A 16,252-nucleotide genomic window follows, 5' to 3' on the forward strand; every position below is an offset into this window, starting at 1 on the left:
TTGATGATACATTTGGCTTCACAGGGGAGGAAATGTCTCATCTCTGTGTCTAGAAAACAAAGGCTCTTTAGGGGGAAGGTATTTTTTGGGACACCTGATTAATTGGAGCCACTCTGGAGATTCGTGTAAACCAAATTGGTTCCAGGTTTTGGAGATTAGCAGGGTTTAGCTGCAGCATTCTCCAGACAGCTCTGGCTGCCTTTAAAGTGTCTCTGTTTTTAAGCATTGGTGAAACTATTTTTTTTTTTAAAGGGAAAAATTATTCCTCCGTTCAGTGGCTAAAGCACACACTGGAGGGGCTGGCAGTGTATCTGGAACAAACGTCACCATCCCATGGCCTCCAGCCAATACTCATTGCCTTCAACTACTATAAAGGAAAATAAAAGGTCTTCTTAGAGTAATTCACACGTTTCCCTAGGCCCACAGAGTCTCTCTGGATGCACGGACCAAAGCGCTGGATCCACCTCTATTGCACCTAGCACGGCACTGACTCCAGAGCTGCAGTGCGGGGAGCTGGGGAGAGCAGGAGGAGTGGGAATCGCCCGGAGCTGAGGCGCACACAGGCCTGAGGAGCACAGCACCCACCAGCCAAAGCCTTGCAAGCCTTTCCAGGCACGGCAGAGCCGCCGCGGGGAGACGGCGCACCAAGCTGTGCACCTTTAGGCCTCCTTGTTGCATAGGCTTTTACCACTGCAGTTTTCTCATCGCCTCTTGAGGGGGCCGGTATCGCTATCTGCAGTTGGGGAAACTGAGGCACGGAGCAAGGACCTGCTCACGCAGCCGAGGGTGCCGGGAACAGGCACCCGCCTTTCATCCCTGACCAGTCCCCCTCCTTGCTCCGCGTACTCTGCTTTTATCCTCCGCGACTCCGCGCCGCAAAGCGAGTGACGAATAAGCGAAAGAGCAGTAATTGCTGCCAAGCCGGGCAGCTCTCTAAGAGGAGGAGCACGGAGGTTCGAGACCCCGCCACCGACACCTCTCTCTCCTGCTCCCGCGGAAGCGTTGCTCTTGCGAGGCTAAACGAGGACCAGATGAGCTTCGTCACCCCTTCCCTCGTCTTTCTCATGCGGCGCAGCCACCGCGGTCAGCAACCAGGGCTGGAGGAGCCGGCTGTTCCGGCTGCGGGCTCGGATGCCGCGACGCGGAGCAGCTGGTTCTGCTGGCCGACGCGGCCCCAGCTGCGCGGTCGCAGATAGAAATCAGAGAGCGATTGACTTCCTTGACCTGTTTTGCAGATGTCCGTCGGGTCGCATGAAGGCTGGGCGGACCGCTGGAAGCGACGGGGCCGAGAGGAGCGGGCGGGAAGCCGCCCGGAAGGGTTTGCGAAAGCCCGGAGGGAGCGGACGGGCTGACGGCCGCTTGCTTTGCGGGAAGGGCAATTAGCAGGGGGAAATTACGGGCTTTTTTTTTTTGTGGTTTAATTAGTTTTTCATGGGGGTGCTCACTGCGGGAACGGCGCTGGCGGCGGCCCAGCCTCGGGCAGGCGGGAGGCCCCGCTTCCCTGGCTCGCGGCATCCAGGCTGACGTCGTCCCGGGAGCAGGGCAGGAAAGGGACGATGGGTGCAGAGCCGCGGCACGGCCACGGAGGAAGAGGAGGAAGAGGAGGAAGAGGAGGGGAGCCGATTCCCCGCCTTCGGCAAAATGGATCAGGCCCTCGGCGTGTTCGACTCGGCTGGGCCGTGGTGGGGGGCGGCGGGGAGGGGGGGAACCGCCTGCAGACAGACAGACGTGCCCCGGAGGGGGAAGGACGGGAGCGGGACGAGCACGCCGCCACGGGGGGCACCAGCCCTCCGAGGAGCGACCAAAATGCCCCAGGCCCCGCGGAGCTCCTCGCGCGACCTAAGGACACGGCTCAAAATCCGCGGCCGGAGACGCTGCCGGCGGACGGACGTTCTCCCATTCACGCACCGAGTCGGGTCGGGACTCGGCGGAGCCGGCGGGGTGGCCCGAGCACCCACCATGCCCTGAGGCTTCCCCACCGCTGCGCTGCAAGGAGGAAAACCCCCCCAAAATACATTAGCGGTGCTAATAAAAATATGTTTGCAGCTCTTTAAATTTACCTCCATCGCTTGAGAAGCCAGGGCTCTGTCTGTACCGAAAATAAATAAATAAATAAACAAACAAACAAACAAATAAATAAAAATTAAAGACTGCCAGTCATGCAAGTAGTAATATGTTGGGACTTTAAAATTTATTCCAACATGCTATTTTTTTAAAAATATGCTCAGACTGAGCAGACAGGCTGAGCTGTAGTAAAGGCAATATTATACTTGTAAAAACTTCTCATTCACAGTACAGATGTCATTTACAATAAGGGTCACAAACATCAAATACTGAGTATTTTTTTCTTCTTCTTTTTGTGTTTTTTTGTGTTTTTTTGTGTTTTTTTTTGTTTTTTACATCGGACTGTGCTTTTTACCTGCTTTTTTTTTTTGCACTGATATAACCATACAGACATTGCAAGATGCAAGTGTAGAAACTGGAGTTAAAATAAAATTACAGGCAAAACTACCAAATTACATTGTACGCTGTACATATTTACAGTACCTTTTTTGGAATGTATTGCCATTTTAAGAACATATAGAAACTTTCTACAGACTATTCCACTTACAGAATACATACACCTTTTAGAAAAAAAGGCAAATATTTATCTTACATGAGACCATGTATATTAAATTTGCGTACACATTATTATTATTATTTTTCTTTACATTACATTTACTAAAGTGATCGTAAGTGCCATCATATCTCAGTAATGAAAACAGATTGGTTTTATGCCATCAGGACTGATTTTTTTTATTATCTTTTATTATTTTTTTGTAAATAATTTACAATATGCTTTTATTTGTAAATACTGTGCAATAGATGGAGATATTAAAAAAAGGAAAGCACATGATGAAACCAAGTCAGCAAAAGAAAAAAGCTATTGCAAGAACACCAGAAAAGGGCTAGATCAAACTGTTTAGGATTTTGCATAAAAATCGGAATAATCTTAATGAATTCCATGTGACCAAGTATATTGCTTTTTCAGATCCTACTTTTGCGGATTTAAAAGAAAAAAATGGGTATAAGTGAAAGATGGCTTAAGGTATAACCAACTCTTTTGCGGATTTTTTTTTTTTTTTTTTTGGTGGAGATTTATTTCAAAACGATGGGGACGCGGTCCAGTCGTGTCTAACGTTAGACTCTGATGGAGCTGACGTTTGAAGGTATGAAGAGCGCTGAGATGCTTTACTCTGCTTGACTGCAAGTAGGACCCGGGCACCTAACCCTGCCTGCGGTGACCTGCCGCATCCATCCCTAGGGCCGCGGAGAGCTCGCGGGCCCTGTCGGCTCCGACAGGACTCGAGCAGCATTTTTGACCAGCCCATCGCTTTTATCAGCAAGGCCCCGAGCACCGATGGAGGAGGAGAACTTTATAGACACCCGGCTGGAAAACGTCACCTCTAGGAGCAGGTGGTGAAATACATTTCCCAGTCCTAAGCTGTAAAGTCACAGCTACTTCATCCTTACTTTTAAGAGTTTCCTCTTGCAATTCTTGGGTATCTAGCCAACAACCTGTGAATAATCAGAGTTGACAGAGGTCTGCTTCAAGGCACTGGGTCGTGCTTGGGAGCCAGCTGCTCCCTCTCCTCCTCCTCCCGGGGTCTGTTCAGTCCTGCAAAACACTGAGCTCTGTAACCTTGATAAAAGATGCTAAATTCATGCTTAGCTTTAAGCACAAAGAAGTTACTGAAACTCCTGAAACGCTTAAACCCACGTATAAGTGCTTTATTAGCTCTGGATATAAGGCTTGGTACTTAACGTGACGGCTTCACAGAGTTATTTAACAGCGTGGGCCGAGTCCTCCTTGCAGAATGGTTTCTTGGACGCCAGAGCATCCGTTCGCCATTGGGTACCTGCATTCACGGGGAGCTACACAAACAGCTTCCCAGGGACGGGAATATCAGAAGAAGGTTTGGGCTGATTAACCAGCTAGGTAACAAAAAAGGAGCAGCCAGTCTCTGGAGGCCATGTGCCTTCACGGACTATAAATTAAGAACCTCTGCCATAAGAAAAGCAGAGCTTATTTTCACCTGCTGACGCAAAGGAAGGACTGAGCTTTGGTTTTTAATTTGCCTGCTTGCATTATCAATACATTCTGTTGCAAAATAACACTGCTCGCTGCCTCTGCAAGGTGTCTGGACAAGAACGAACTTATCCACCCCTGCGGCACCTGTGGAAGGTAAATTAGGCTTTAGCATCCCTATTTTCCAGACTGAACAGACAGCCGGAGCGATATTAAAAGCCGTGACCTGCAAGCAGCTCTCGCCAAGCGTGGCGCTCGCTCCTGCAGCGGGTGCTCAGCACAGAAAACGCAGCCACCGGTAACAGCCGGGTCTTAAGCCCCGCCGTAAGTAGGTGCAGCCGTGTTCGAAGGAGAGCGGCGTTACTCCCTAGCTGCACGCGGCGCAGGGGGCGGATGTGCTTTGCTCGAGGCGACGCCGCGGCTCGGCAGCGGGGCCGCGAAGGTGCCTCCCGCCCGGCGCGCAGCGGGAGAGGTGCCGGCGCCTGCGGGAGGACGCCCGTCCTCGGGAGCTCCGAGCTGCCGGTGTGATAGTTAGCCCTTAGGTATCACTCTTTTTTTTGTGTGTGTGTGATCCTCTTTTTGCCTAGTCAATAGGCCGTATTGCCCCATAGGTATAGCGTGAAGCACCATTTCACCCCAGCCAGAGCTTCTCCCAGCCGTGCCGGCAGCTGCTCCACTGAGAACCCAAACCGGGTCGAAACTCGGCACTTTATTTTTATTTTTATTTTTTTTTTGGCCCTTCTCCAGAGTTGTCAGCGGTCCCCGCATGCGCCCGCTCGGCTGCCGCCGCAGCTGCAAGGCAGTGAGGACGGGATGCGAGCGGGGCATGAGCTGGGGAGCACCTTGCTGCTGCACGGCCCTGCCCTGTCCTCTCCCGCTGCCCGGCCCCACGCGCCAAGGGCCCTCGTGGTGGCTGCAGAAACCTCGACTCAGCTCGAGCTTCTGGGAGAAAAAAGGAAAAGAAAACCCCCCAGACAGGGTGTTTGCGTAGGGGGGAACACAACCGTGCCAAGTATCGACAGGTCAAGGATTAAAATACAGTTACGAAAGGAAGTTGAGCAAATTTGATCTAGCCCAAAGCTAATGTCAAACGCACCTAACAAAACCAGGATGCTGCGTGCACAACAACTGCTGCATCATTTTTCTTTATGTACAGGTCATATATATATATATATATGAAATATATATATATATTTATATATATATATATATATAAAAAATTAAATACAAAAGCTACCTTGGAATAATGTTAAGAGTGTGACAAGGACACGGGGCAGAAGAGTGGCAGAAGCCTGGAAATTCACAACTGTCGCTAGATTTGGAGAGGTGGATGGTTTCCGGGGATGCTCACGCAGACCCTGGTTGAACAGTCCTCCCCCAGTCATCACAATAGTTAAGCATGCGCTTAAATCCTGTTCAAACAAGTAGGATTTAAGCTAGCACTTACGAGTTTTACTGAATGGAGCTTCTATGCTGAATTGAACCCACAGACCCTGCTCCTGCCATGGGATCTGGCTGGCTTTGAAAGCAGGACCTGCTTGCAGGCTTGGGGCCAAAGAGGGGGAAATGGGAAAAGGGGAAACTTGATAAAAGTGCTAATTAAGGTATAAACAGGTTCTGGATATTGTTTTGGTCAGTGTCACAACCTTAATGTTATTTCCATGATATCTTCTTTTGTACTTAATTCCCTTTACAAGAAAAAAAAAAAAATCACAGAAGTTTATTAAAAAAATCTATATTATTTGCCCGTGAAACGGGAACAGTTCATAGCTCATCAAGTCTGGCAAGGAAATATGTTCTCATTCAGGATTTTATTTGATTTCTTTTATTTATTTTTTTTTAATTTTTATTTTTTTTTAAAAAGTGTATTACGTACCCGATAAACTGGAACAGCTCTGAAAGAAGAAAGAACTGGTCCACTGGTTAAATATTTATATCTTTTTTTTTTTTTGTTAAAATAAAAAAGTATTTGTACAGATTCCATAGACCAGAAAACCCTCTGAAGTAGTAAAGAGCCTGCTGTCTATTAGGGCAAACACGTATCGAACATTTTTATTTTAAAAAGTGTGTTAATGTGACAGAGAGGAATGGCTCCACTGTGTCTCTCTGTATTTGGTATCGTATCTATTGGCAGTAGAGGCCATTGCTCCGCTAAGGATGGTCATACTTAAAAATTTGCTCTGGAAAAAGTTACCGTGCGTGCATAACAGGCTGATTTCAAACACTAACCACTCCACGTCGTAACTTTTTTCACCCAGAACACCAAAAAGGGCCCACCTGCACAATAAGGACTGCGTTTGCGACGTTCCGTTTTAAATAAATAAATACAAATAAAATAAGACACCGAGTCACTCGTGAGTCACGGAGCCGCAGGCGTGCAAATGAGCAGAGCACACGCTACCCCGGCATCCCTACGGCTTAGCGAAACCAACAGCCAGGACCAAGCAGGGATGCGCTGGGGGGAGCTTGTCCGAAACTTTAAAAAAAAAAAAAAAAAAAACAACGGAGAAAACCGGTTGCAAGGCTGGGAGTTTACTTCCACTCTCACCCCGAGGGAGGGTGTTTACAGAGGGCTGCCAAACCCCAGAGGAGAGGGGCTCTCAGGCACAGGCGTGACTTCGCAGGGGCGACGCGCGGGCGTCGCGGCGCGCCGTGCACCCGGGGAGCAGGCGTGGACCGTCGGCGTTAAAGCAAGCACGAGGACGGCTCCTCTAGCGAGACGCCGCTCCTAGCGCTGGGTCTACATTCGATACATTCCTACGTTCTTGCGGTTAAATCTTTGAAGAAGAACCGTTTTTGTCCCTTCTTTTTTTTTTTTTTTTTTTCCTCCAAAAAAAAAAAAAGTGCTGTGATGGGTTCTGCAGGAGGGAGGGATGCTCAGGATTCATTTTTGCACGTTACAATTTCTCTCGCTGCGAACGAACCTCCCCTCCTAAAGGAAGTGCTAGTTTCATTTACAAATTCAGGGTAAACACGTTTTTTTTCAAATGTAAAGCAGTCTCAACTGTTTAAAGCACAACGATAGGCAATCAGAGGGATGCGAGAAAAAAAAAAACAAGCACTTTGCGAGAATTAAATAAAGCATGTAATAAATATGAATCATAAACTTCTGTACACAGGAGCAAGGGTTTGGTTTTTTTTTTTTTAATCATTTAATCAATATAAAAAAGTTTTTTCTGTTTTTGTTTTCAGTGCATCTTCTTCCTCTTAAAATGCTTAACCCTTTCCTTTCTGCATCTCTCAGGCCCATAATAACGCACACCTAAATGGCAAAAAAGACAAGGTCTAACAAACCCCTTTCCAAAAAACTCTAAAAAAATATTCACAGCCTCAAACATTTTTGTACATTTCAAGCAACAAAAGGTATAGAAAAAGGCACAAGTAACTGCATACATGTGGAGATAATACCAGACTGGGACAAAGAAAACCAGGAATCTTCCATGGGTTTGGTCATTCACTAGAGTGCTTCTTATAGCGATGATTATACTAAAGGAAATAGTGTTGAACATGTCTGTTGATTTTACATAGGAAGCCTAAAGGTGGAACTGATGGTGGAGGTTTAAGTACTTCCTGTATTTTCATCCACCTGTCTTTGAGTTTGACCTAAATCTGCGTGCTCTAAGTGTGGACTGCTCTTCCTGTAGGTTCCCCCTTGGTGACTGGGCTCTCCGGAGAGGTTTCTCCTCCTGACGGAGAACTGGTGGGAGTGCGAATGGCTCAACGAGGGCTCGGAGAGGCAGCCGGTGCTGCTGCTTCTGTCCAACGGCTGGGAGGGGAGATCTGAGATGAAAGTGCAGGATGATTCGAAAGAAGTGCTTGAGCTGCCACATTGCTTCTTGCCCGTTTTTTTCAAGGGTTCTTCCCCGCTTGTTGAAGGCTTTGGAGAGTGCTCGTAATTTGTGCTGGGGCTGTCTGGGGGAGCCGAGCAGCCTGCCTGCTCCGAGTGGCTAGGCTCAGCGAACATTTTTACCCTGTATTCCTCCTGGTCTGTCTTTTGCTGAAGCTCACTAGTCCTCATTTTCTCTTCTAAGTAACCACTGCTTGTAAGCTCTGGGGACAATGTGTATTTAGAAACCTTTGCAACTGGGGAGACTGATGCCGATGAAGATTCTCGCGGGACCTGCGGTTCGTCGTCCCCTTCGTGAGTCTGGCTGAACTCCGCGAAGCTGCTGCCGCCAGATGCAAAATATCCTGCTTGCAGGGACACAACTGAACTGGGCATCAAACTGGGATGGGTACTTGGCCTTGCCTGAACCATCTGGATGCCCCCAATGGGAATCATAGGATATGGGGTCCTCGTTAGCTGCTGTGAATGCAATGGGAGATGGCTGAAGACATTCTCCTCCCCTCGGCTGGGAGCATGGATGTGTAACTCATGAGGTGCCTGCAAGGGTCTGGAGCAGACGGGTTGCGTGACGCCAGGTGAGCATGTTGGGCTTCTGGGTTCTATCTTCTGCATCGGACAGGGAAAAAGAAACAGCTAAGTCAGTGCAATGCATGAGTTATAGCACTAATATCATTAATGCACATTATGAGGAACTGCTGACTCGTTTTGTTGGTACTTTATTCTAATTTGAAGGGAGACCAATCAACCAAGGAAGATTTGGATCCCCAACCCTTTAGGGTAAGGAGTAACACTACCCACAGAATTTGGCTTCTGGGTACAAATAGGCACAAGATCTGTTGGGAAAGAGGTCCAGGGCTTTGATTCAGGCTCGGCTCATTATCAGAGTTGCCTCTGAACCTCCTGCACAGAATGCCAGTATTTCCTGTGATCAGAACCACTTCAGATCCCTTTCAGTATATTGGTTTCTTAGAGCCTAGAACAATGTTATTTATTTTTATTGTATTTTCTTAAAGCAGCATTACAGCCTTACAGCTGCTAATTGCAAAGATGTTTTGAACTGAGTCTGTGGTCCCAGTGATGGATAATATCAACTCTCATTTTTCACCAAGCACACTCATTGGTGTAGTACCCACCACCCTCACGGTGTGGTCTGTAGAAATCAAGGGTTAAAGACCCTGTCATTTTACCTTTTCCTCTTTCTCTCTTGGTGTTTCATAGTTTCCTAATGTACGTCATGGAGAGATGTGTGGCTAAACAGAAATGGATTAATTAGTGAGGAGGTTATATCTAAACATCTAAGCAGGACTCCAAGAAGAGGAAGCAACAGGAACTGAAATAAACTTTCCATTAAGATGGGGTTCACTATACTATTTGAGGATTTACTGGGGAGCATATTTCTGTGTGGGACAGTGGACAACCGGCTGACACTGGCAGCTGGGTCTCTATGGAGAGGTGGCAGAGGAAGACAGCAAAAGAGAAACGCAGAGAGAGAAAGCAGCAGAGCCACTGAAGACAATATTTAATTGGGGAGCAGTTGCAAGCCCAAACACTTATCTCACTCATCCACAGGAACTCTTGCAAAATCACCACAAGGATGCTAGAAAACCATGTACAGATCTTCTCAACTGTGCAATAGACAACAGAAAGAGAGATTACCTACTGCAGGAGCTGGGGAAAGGAGAGACGGTGAGGGTGAAGCCTGGTGCACAGACCTAGCAGAAGGCCTTATACTGCAGCTAAGCTAGGATTGCATTTAAGTGTCTAAATAACGTATAGGGCACCAGACATGACCACAGAGCTCCATGTGGGGATCTGATAAATCCCAGTCGTCTTCTTCTATCCTCATCAATAACGTAATTTTGCAATGAAACTCCAGAGGTCCATCTTGCTGCTGAATGGAAAGTTTCCAGTTCAGATCTTTATTGTTGCTTTGGAAGCACATTAGAAAAGCAACAGAGGTGACTTTGACCATGTAAAAAGAGCAGAAAAATGGAGCAAAAAGGTATATGTGTGAAAGTGTAAGTATAAGCATGTGGATGGGCAGATAAGCAGGGGTGGAAAATATGTCTCCTAGTGTGGTTTAGGGAATTTAGGGGATTTGGTACAAGTAGTAGGACTGGACAATTTTCCTGACAGAATATGTTTTGGAGCTGAAGGACCAGGATTATCAACCTGATTCTGTACTTTCCACAGCCCTGAGATTCATCACAGGAAATGAATTCACAGAAAAGGGAAATAGCACTAAAGTAGGCAGAAGTGTTGACCTACGATAACTGATGGTCTCTGAAAAGGTAAGACTACCAGGCATATGGCAAAGCAGAAGGAAGGCAGCACCAAAAGGAGGTACATTATCATAGACATAGAAGAAACACACGCTGGGCAACGTGGCTTTTCTGGGGAAGACCTGGCTCAGCATCTGCCGTTATAGGTCCTCCAGAGGTTGCATAAAGGCCTCTCTCTTCCCAGTGCAGTACCTAACGACTCGAGTCTCTCCTCACACCAGTTTCATAGCAGAGCAACTCCAGCAACTGAATTGCATCTTGTTATTTCTGAATGATATCGGCGTAAATTACAGGAGTCAGGTACATCAGTAGAAATGGAAGTGGGAAATCTCTTAATGTTCCACAAAACTCGATGTCTAATTTGCCTGTAGCTGTGGGAGGAACATGAAATTTTCCTTTACCCATAGGATTTGATATGTCCAGCAGAGAGATTAAATAATTTCCTGGACCCAGTGGGAAACATCTCTCTGTGCTGAAGAGAGAAGTGAGATGAAATCAGAGATGCCCAAACAAACATTTTGCAGAAGTTAATCCAACAGAGTTGGCTGCATGCGTAGGTAGCCCAGGGGTAGCAAGAGGGTATAAGACCTTTCGCCTTGACTAGTTCAAATCTGGTTCAGGTCAGTGATCACTGAACGTGGTTACAGTTCCATGCCAGCTAGTGAACTCTCAGAAATGACTCAGAAATTTGCAGGGAAAAGCCTGTTTATCACAACTACAGTCATTATTAAGTGGTCATTCTTACTGCTTGTCTCAGCAGGAAGACCAAGAACTGATTTGGTCAGGGAGAGTAAACAATCCCTCAGAGAAGGGACAACTTTACTTCTCCTCAGCTGAGATGGGCAGGAACAGCAAGTGTAAAACCTCTTGCTGTTTGCTGTCACTTTCCTCTGGGTCAACTGCAGCGTCAGGCACAGTTATATCATGATGATAGCTTTTGCATTGCAACATTCTTAAAAAAAAAATCAGAGAATGTACTACAATGACTAGAGGGCAAGAGGGGCTGGAACTTACCAGCTTGGACTCATAGAGCTGTATGTTTTTGCCAAAGAACCTGTGAGGTAGAGGCATTGAAGATAATATTCCATGCTGGGCTTTATATGAGCTTTGAACTTTGTCATCTGCTGCTGATTTGCTAGTACCAGGCAAGTCCTCTTTCCCAGGGGATGGATACCTAGGTGACTCTGAACAGCCTGGAGACAACATTTTCTTCAGAGATATATATCTGACTGATGACATCTCTCTGCTCGGAGATGAATGCCTCACAGGGGAGACTTCTCCTTCTGGTGGAAGGTATGTTCTTGGGGACAACTCTCTTCTTGGGGAAAGATGCCTGCTGGGTGACAGCTCAAGTCTTGGTGACACGCATCTCAGTGGAGATGCCTCCCTCCTGGGAGAGACACGCTGGCAAGGAGACAACCCTCTCCCTGGAGACAGGCACCTTAGAGAAGACAGTTCTCCAGTTGGCGAAAACCGTTTCGGCGAAGTTTCATTTTTGGTTAATAGGTGCTTTCTCGCTAGCATTGGTCTGCTGCTGCCACCACCTCTGCCAGAGTCCTGGCTCGGAGACCACCTTTTTCTTGGGGAGGTGTCTTTTGAGGTTGACAGGTCCATAGCTAAGGACATCTGTGGCCTTGTGACAGACTCTCTTTCAGCAGAAGCCAATTGTTCCGTGGAGGTCAAAGCTGGTCTGCGGAGACTCAAGAAGCTGTGGCACACAGCAATGTCACTGCTGTCTGCTGACCACTTTGTTTCAAGCCCTGAGGAGGAGGCCTGGTGGCCTTCACCTACTTGTTGGCTGCTGGAAACAGTTTCTTGGGCTAAGGACAATGCTGTTTCGGTGCTTTCCTCTTGAGAAGACAGAGAGCCACCTGAAGAGTGCATTGGGAGGGCGGTATGTGTGACTTCTGGCAACTTTAAAGGTGGCTCATCTTGGCTCTCCTCTTCCTCCTCATCTTCATCATCTTCATTGTCATCATCATCGTCAGATTCCTCTAGGTCTGAAAACTGGTGTTCCTCAATTGGCTCAGATCCCTCCCGCCCCTCAGAGTCCTGGAATAGGTCTTCACTGGTTCCTGAAGGAATGAGGACATAGAAAACAGGGAGAATGAAACACACATACAGAGACCAATTTTGTGCTAAATCACAACTGCTCAAGAGTTCTAAGGGGACAAGGGGCAAGAGGACACAGCTATTGCCTAGATGTGACCATCTCCTGCTTTGAATCCTGCAATCTCATCTTCTGTTCAAGCTCTGCTCCCGATGATTCTAGTTCTGATTCATTGCCTTGACCTCAGTGGGTCCCACCACTGGGACCAAATATTCCAACCTAATTTTGATTCCAGCCATTGCTCTGTCAATGCACTCAGCCATTGGTCCCTGTTTCTCATGTACACCTTCACACAGCATGCCTGCCTTTCTCTAGGAATGCAAAAAAGCTTACTTATTAGATTACCAGAATAGCAGCACTATCATCCTTTGACGTGCTTTTTTATGACTCTTCATTGCAAGGGTGCCTATGACACATCTGTATCTGCCAACGTATGGGAAGGTTGCTGGGGTAACTGCTCCCATTTTCTACATGTTGAGCCTTGTCCTGCCTAGATTACGTGACATTTGAACAGAGCAACACAGGACTTACTAAAAAACAAACAATAGGGTTGAAAGAACCTCTGTGGATTTTCCCCGTCCGTCATTTTGATCAGTTCTAGCTATGCCGAGGACAGTTCTTTGGGGCAGAGGCTTTTCCTGTGCATCTGTGGAATGCCTCGCACAGCGATGCTTTTGCCATACCAAAATCATTGTTAATAAGAGCTTGCATATGACTCGCATACTTGTGGAGTACACAGAAAGTAAATTCTAAAGGATTTGAAATACCACAATCTGCAGGTAAAAATACAGCATCTCTCTCCTAGTTTAAGAGCCAGCAGAAGCTTTCTGAGATCAGTACCAAGCTCCCAAGCAGTTCCATGCTGGCTAACCCTCTGCTCTACTCTCTGCTGAGAAAATCTGCATCTTCCCGTGCCAGATGTGCAGTGATATAGACAGAAATGTAAGCTCAGTCTAAAGAGGTCCATCGGGAACAGCCACTGGATGTCACTGTAGCTCAACAGAATTGCAGTGTCAGGAGGATTTTCTTCAAGTTCCCACTGTTCAGGAGGAGCTAATAAAATATCAGTTTCTCAAACTCTGTTTGTGTCAAGCACCAAGATGATCTGTGCAGTATTGCCGGGATGTGCTTGCTCCCCAGCTTTGGGCAGGGAGTGCTGGATGCTGGTTCGACACCTGCATGAAGCAGGATAACTAATTGCAGCACTGCTGGTCTCTTTTCCTAGTCAGTTCAGCCTAGGACACTTTCTTATATGATGAACACATCATTCACTGAAACAGTTTTCCATTTAGGGCTGCCATCCATCAGCAGGACAAGCCGGAAGGGAAACTAAACAGAGTTAAAGTTGAGGCTGGACCACACCTGCCTGCAGCAGGCAGGGTGGTTTTTCAGAACAGGACTTGGCCACACAGTGAGAAGTCACTGTGATCTATGGATAAAAAGCCTAATTCAGTTTACTTTGAATAATGGGGCCTTACTATTAAATGTCCATGAAGTATTTGGCAACTTAGATACCAGTGAAACAAGACGTGTATTTTAAGCATGGATGATTATTCAACCAAGAGTCAGACTGAAATGCATCTCGTTTGCTCCCCCTGTTTAGAAAATATCTGTTAACTGGTAAATGAAGCAAGATTAGACCTACCACAGAAATCATACAGTGTCTAGTTGAAGTCAGCAGCCTTCTACCAAGAGGCTGACTTGCATTGTGAAATGATTGTATAATGATGGTGTTTACTGGACCAAGGATCCAGTGACGGGTTATTTGCAAACTCCCAAAGGAACTGAGTTCAGAACAAATATTATTCCAAACGACTGGTTCTCCCAGCTCCGGGACAAACCCTGCATATTTCTTGCCTGGAAAGGGAATGATTTTCACTACCAGATCTATGAGCTAGTCACTGTCTCTGGTTTTTGGTTTTGATATCTTTGGGCTTAAGGACAGAGAGACAGCTATGGCCTCAGCCTCTGCTTCTTAGTTTCAGGCCCCAAGAGCCTTGTCCTGTGTGGTCTGCTTTCTGGGCACCGATCGCACAACAGACAGGCCCTGGCACGACAGACAGCAAGGTCAGAAGTACACAGTAAGGGAAACGTGAAGCCAGTTCCACATAGGGAAGTTGTTTGGATTTGCCACACAGGAAAATAGCTCAGTGAGTCCTGGGACAACCCAAATGGAGTTTGCTTTGGCCTCCTGGCATGCTCCGAGTAGACAGAAAGAAAGCTCAGACCTGAACCATGAGCCCTGGCCTCTTGCAACAGAAATACATTTTGCTGAGCTAATGGGGAGAGAAAGGGCAAGTAAGGAGAAGAGAGAGCAGGAGCGAGAAATGGAGGAAGGAAGGGAGGAAGGAACGAGTGAAAATGTGCCTGGTCAATGACATTATGTGAGGGCTCTATGCTCCATTTCATTACCCTCGTTTTATTCTAATGTTATTCCACCAAACTGGTGCAATTGCACCAAGGAAAACCAGCGCAAGAGTGAAGAATTATGCTCAAATCTCCTTTAAAATAATGCCCTTTCTTTCACCTGCCCCTTAAATAGAAATAAAAAACCCAATCATTTGAAATATAGCTCCAGTTTAAAATAATCCAGGGAGTTTTAGGAACTACTTTTCCCTCCCCATTTGCCCCAGGCCTCCGAAAGAAAGCACAAGACTTTCTGCAGTAGTTTGTTTCACATGGAAATGGTCATTTTTCAGTTAAAATAGTCCTTGATGGGTTCTGTTCTGATCCTCTTCTCTATTACACAGGGGAATGCTCTTTCCAATTCACTACCCTGAGAGCAGGGGAGGTGTGATGCAGCTGTGATCTCTAATTTCTCATGCACCTTTCTGCCATTTCTACATTCTTTTCTCATCCATCCACTACAGTACAGAGTATGATTTTCTAACCCTGTTTGTGGCTGCTTTGTTTAGTATTTACTTGGCATTTATGAGCAATGGGCCTCCTTACTCACGAAGCAAAATAACTGAAATTTCAGCAAAAGCCCAGTGTTAGCTTTAACCAGGTAAAACAGAAGATGGATAGAAAGAAAGGAAACATTACTCTGACACCAAGCTTTCCTATTTTCACCTTTCTGCATTCCTTCCTGGCAGACTGTCCCCTTTATACAAACACAAATGGTCTTCATCAATGGGAGGAAATGGGGACTGTATATTTTTTGTAATTCTAAAATTACACGGATTGCTTGCATAATGCAATGAAGTCCAGACAGCTAAACACATTCCAGCAAGCAGCTGTGCAGCCAACAACAACAAAAAGAGAGGATTCCTTCCCGAAAGCTAATGGGATCCTGCCCCTCTAGAGTCTAGGTAGGTCCTTTCCTTGCTGGGCTTAGCAGGTGTCCAAGAACCATGTGTTCATTCACAATTAGTCAGGGACCAATGATTTAATGATGGCGAAACGAAAAGTCTCCCAGCTGACAGTCCCACCCTTTCTGCTGAGCACTTTCTCAGCTGACCCAGGGCTGCAAGGCAGACCTTCCGTAGGGCTTTTGTTTTAGGCCTATTCTTTTAATGAGACCAAAGGCTGAGACCAGCTCGGCCTTCTCACCTGCTAGTCCTCCGTTTTCGTAAGCAGAATGCTCCTGTCAGCTTACAGCCGTGAATGGATTTCAAACAGCTCGCACAATATGCTGCTCACAATGCACTACTATTAACCCCGTACGAGCCTGGGAATGAATGACTGCACAAAATAATTAATGAAAGCATTCCCCTGGACTTGCGAAGCGAGCCCTTGCAGTTCTGTCCTCAGAAGCCTGCAATTACGTGTAACATAAACAGGATTTCTGATCTGCACGTTTTCAGAAGTGACACTCAATTAATGTGATTCATTAATTCTAACTGATTGTAATGGAAAGGTTTAAGATAATAGTTGTTCTTTTCAGAGTCATGCAGCCAGCATTTCAGTAGCCACTTTCCTGTTCCCCTATCTAGCTTTGATCC

General features: G+C 46.6%; 1 protein-coding gene across 1 annotated transcript in view; it reads right to left on the minus strand.

Annotated features, from left to right (window-relative positions):
• Window positions 1-7,088: 7,088 nt before the first annotated feature.
• HIVEP3 (HIVEP zinc finger 3) overlaps window positions 7,089-16,252 on the minus strand; it is a 70,776-nt gene continuing 61,612 nt past the window's right edge. The window contains exons 5-6 of the mRNA XM_013948444.2: window positions 11,213-12,273; window positions 7,089-8,522 (exon numbers count right to left, since the gene is read on the minus strand). Of these exons, the coding sequence (XP_013803898.2) occupies window positions 7,629-8,522; window positions 11,213-12,273 (1,955 nt within the window). The 3' untranslated portion in view covers window positions 7,089-7,628. The remainder of the gene's footprint in view (window positions 8,523-11,212; window positions 12,274-16,252) is intronic.

Source organism: Apteryx mantelli, chromosome 27, assembly GCF_036417845.1.
Source record: "Apteryx mantelli isolate bAptMan1 chromosome 27, bAptMan1.hap1, whole genome shotgun sequence".
Taxonomy (NCBI): domain Eukaryota; kingdom Metazoa; phylum Chordata; class Aves; order Apterygiformes; family Apterygidae; genus Apteryx; species Apteryx mantelli.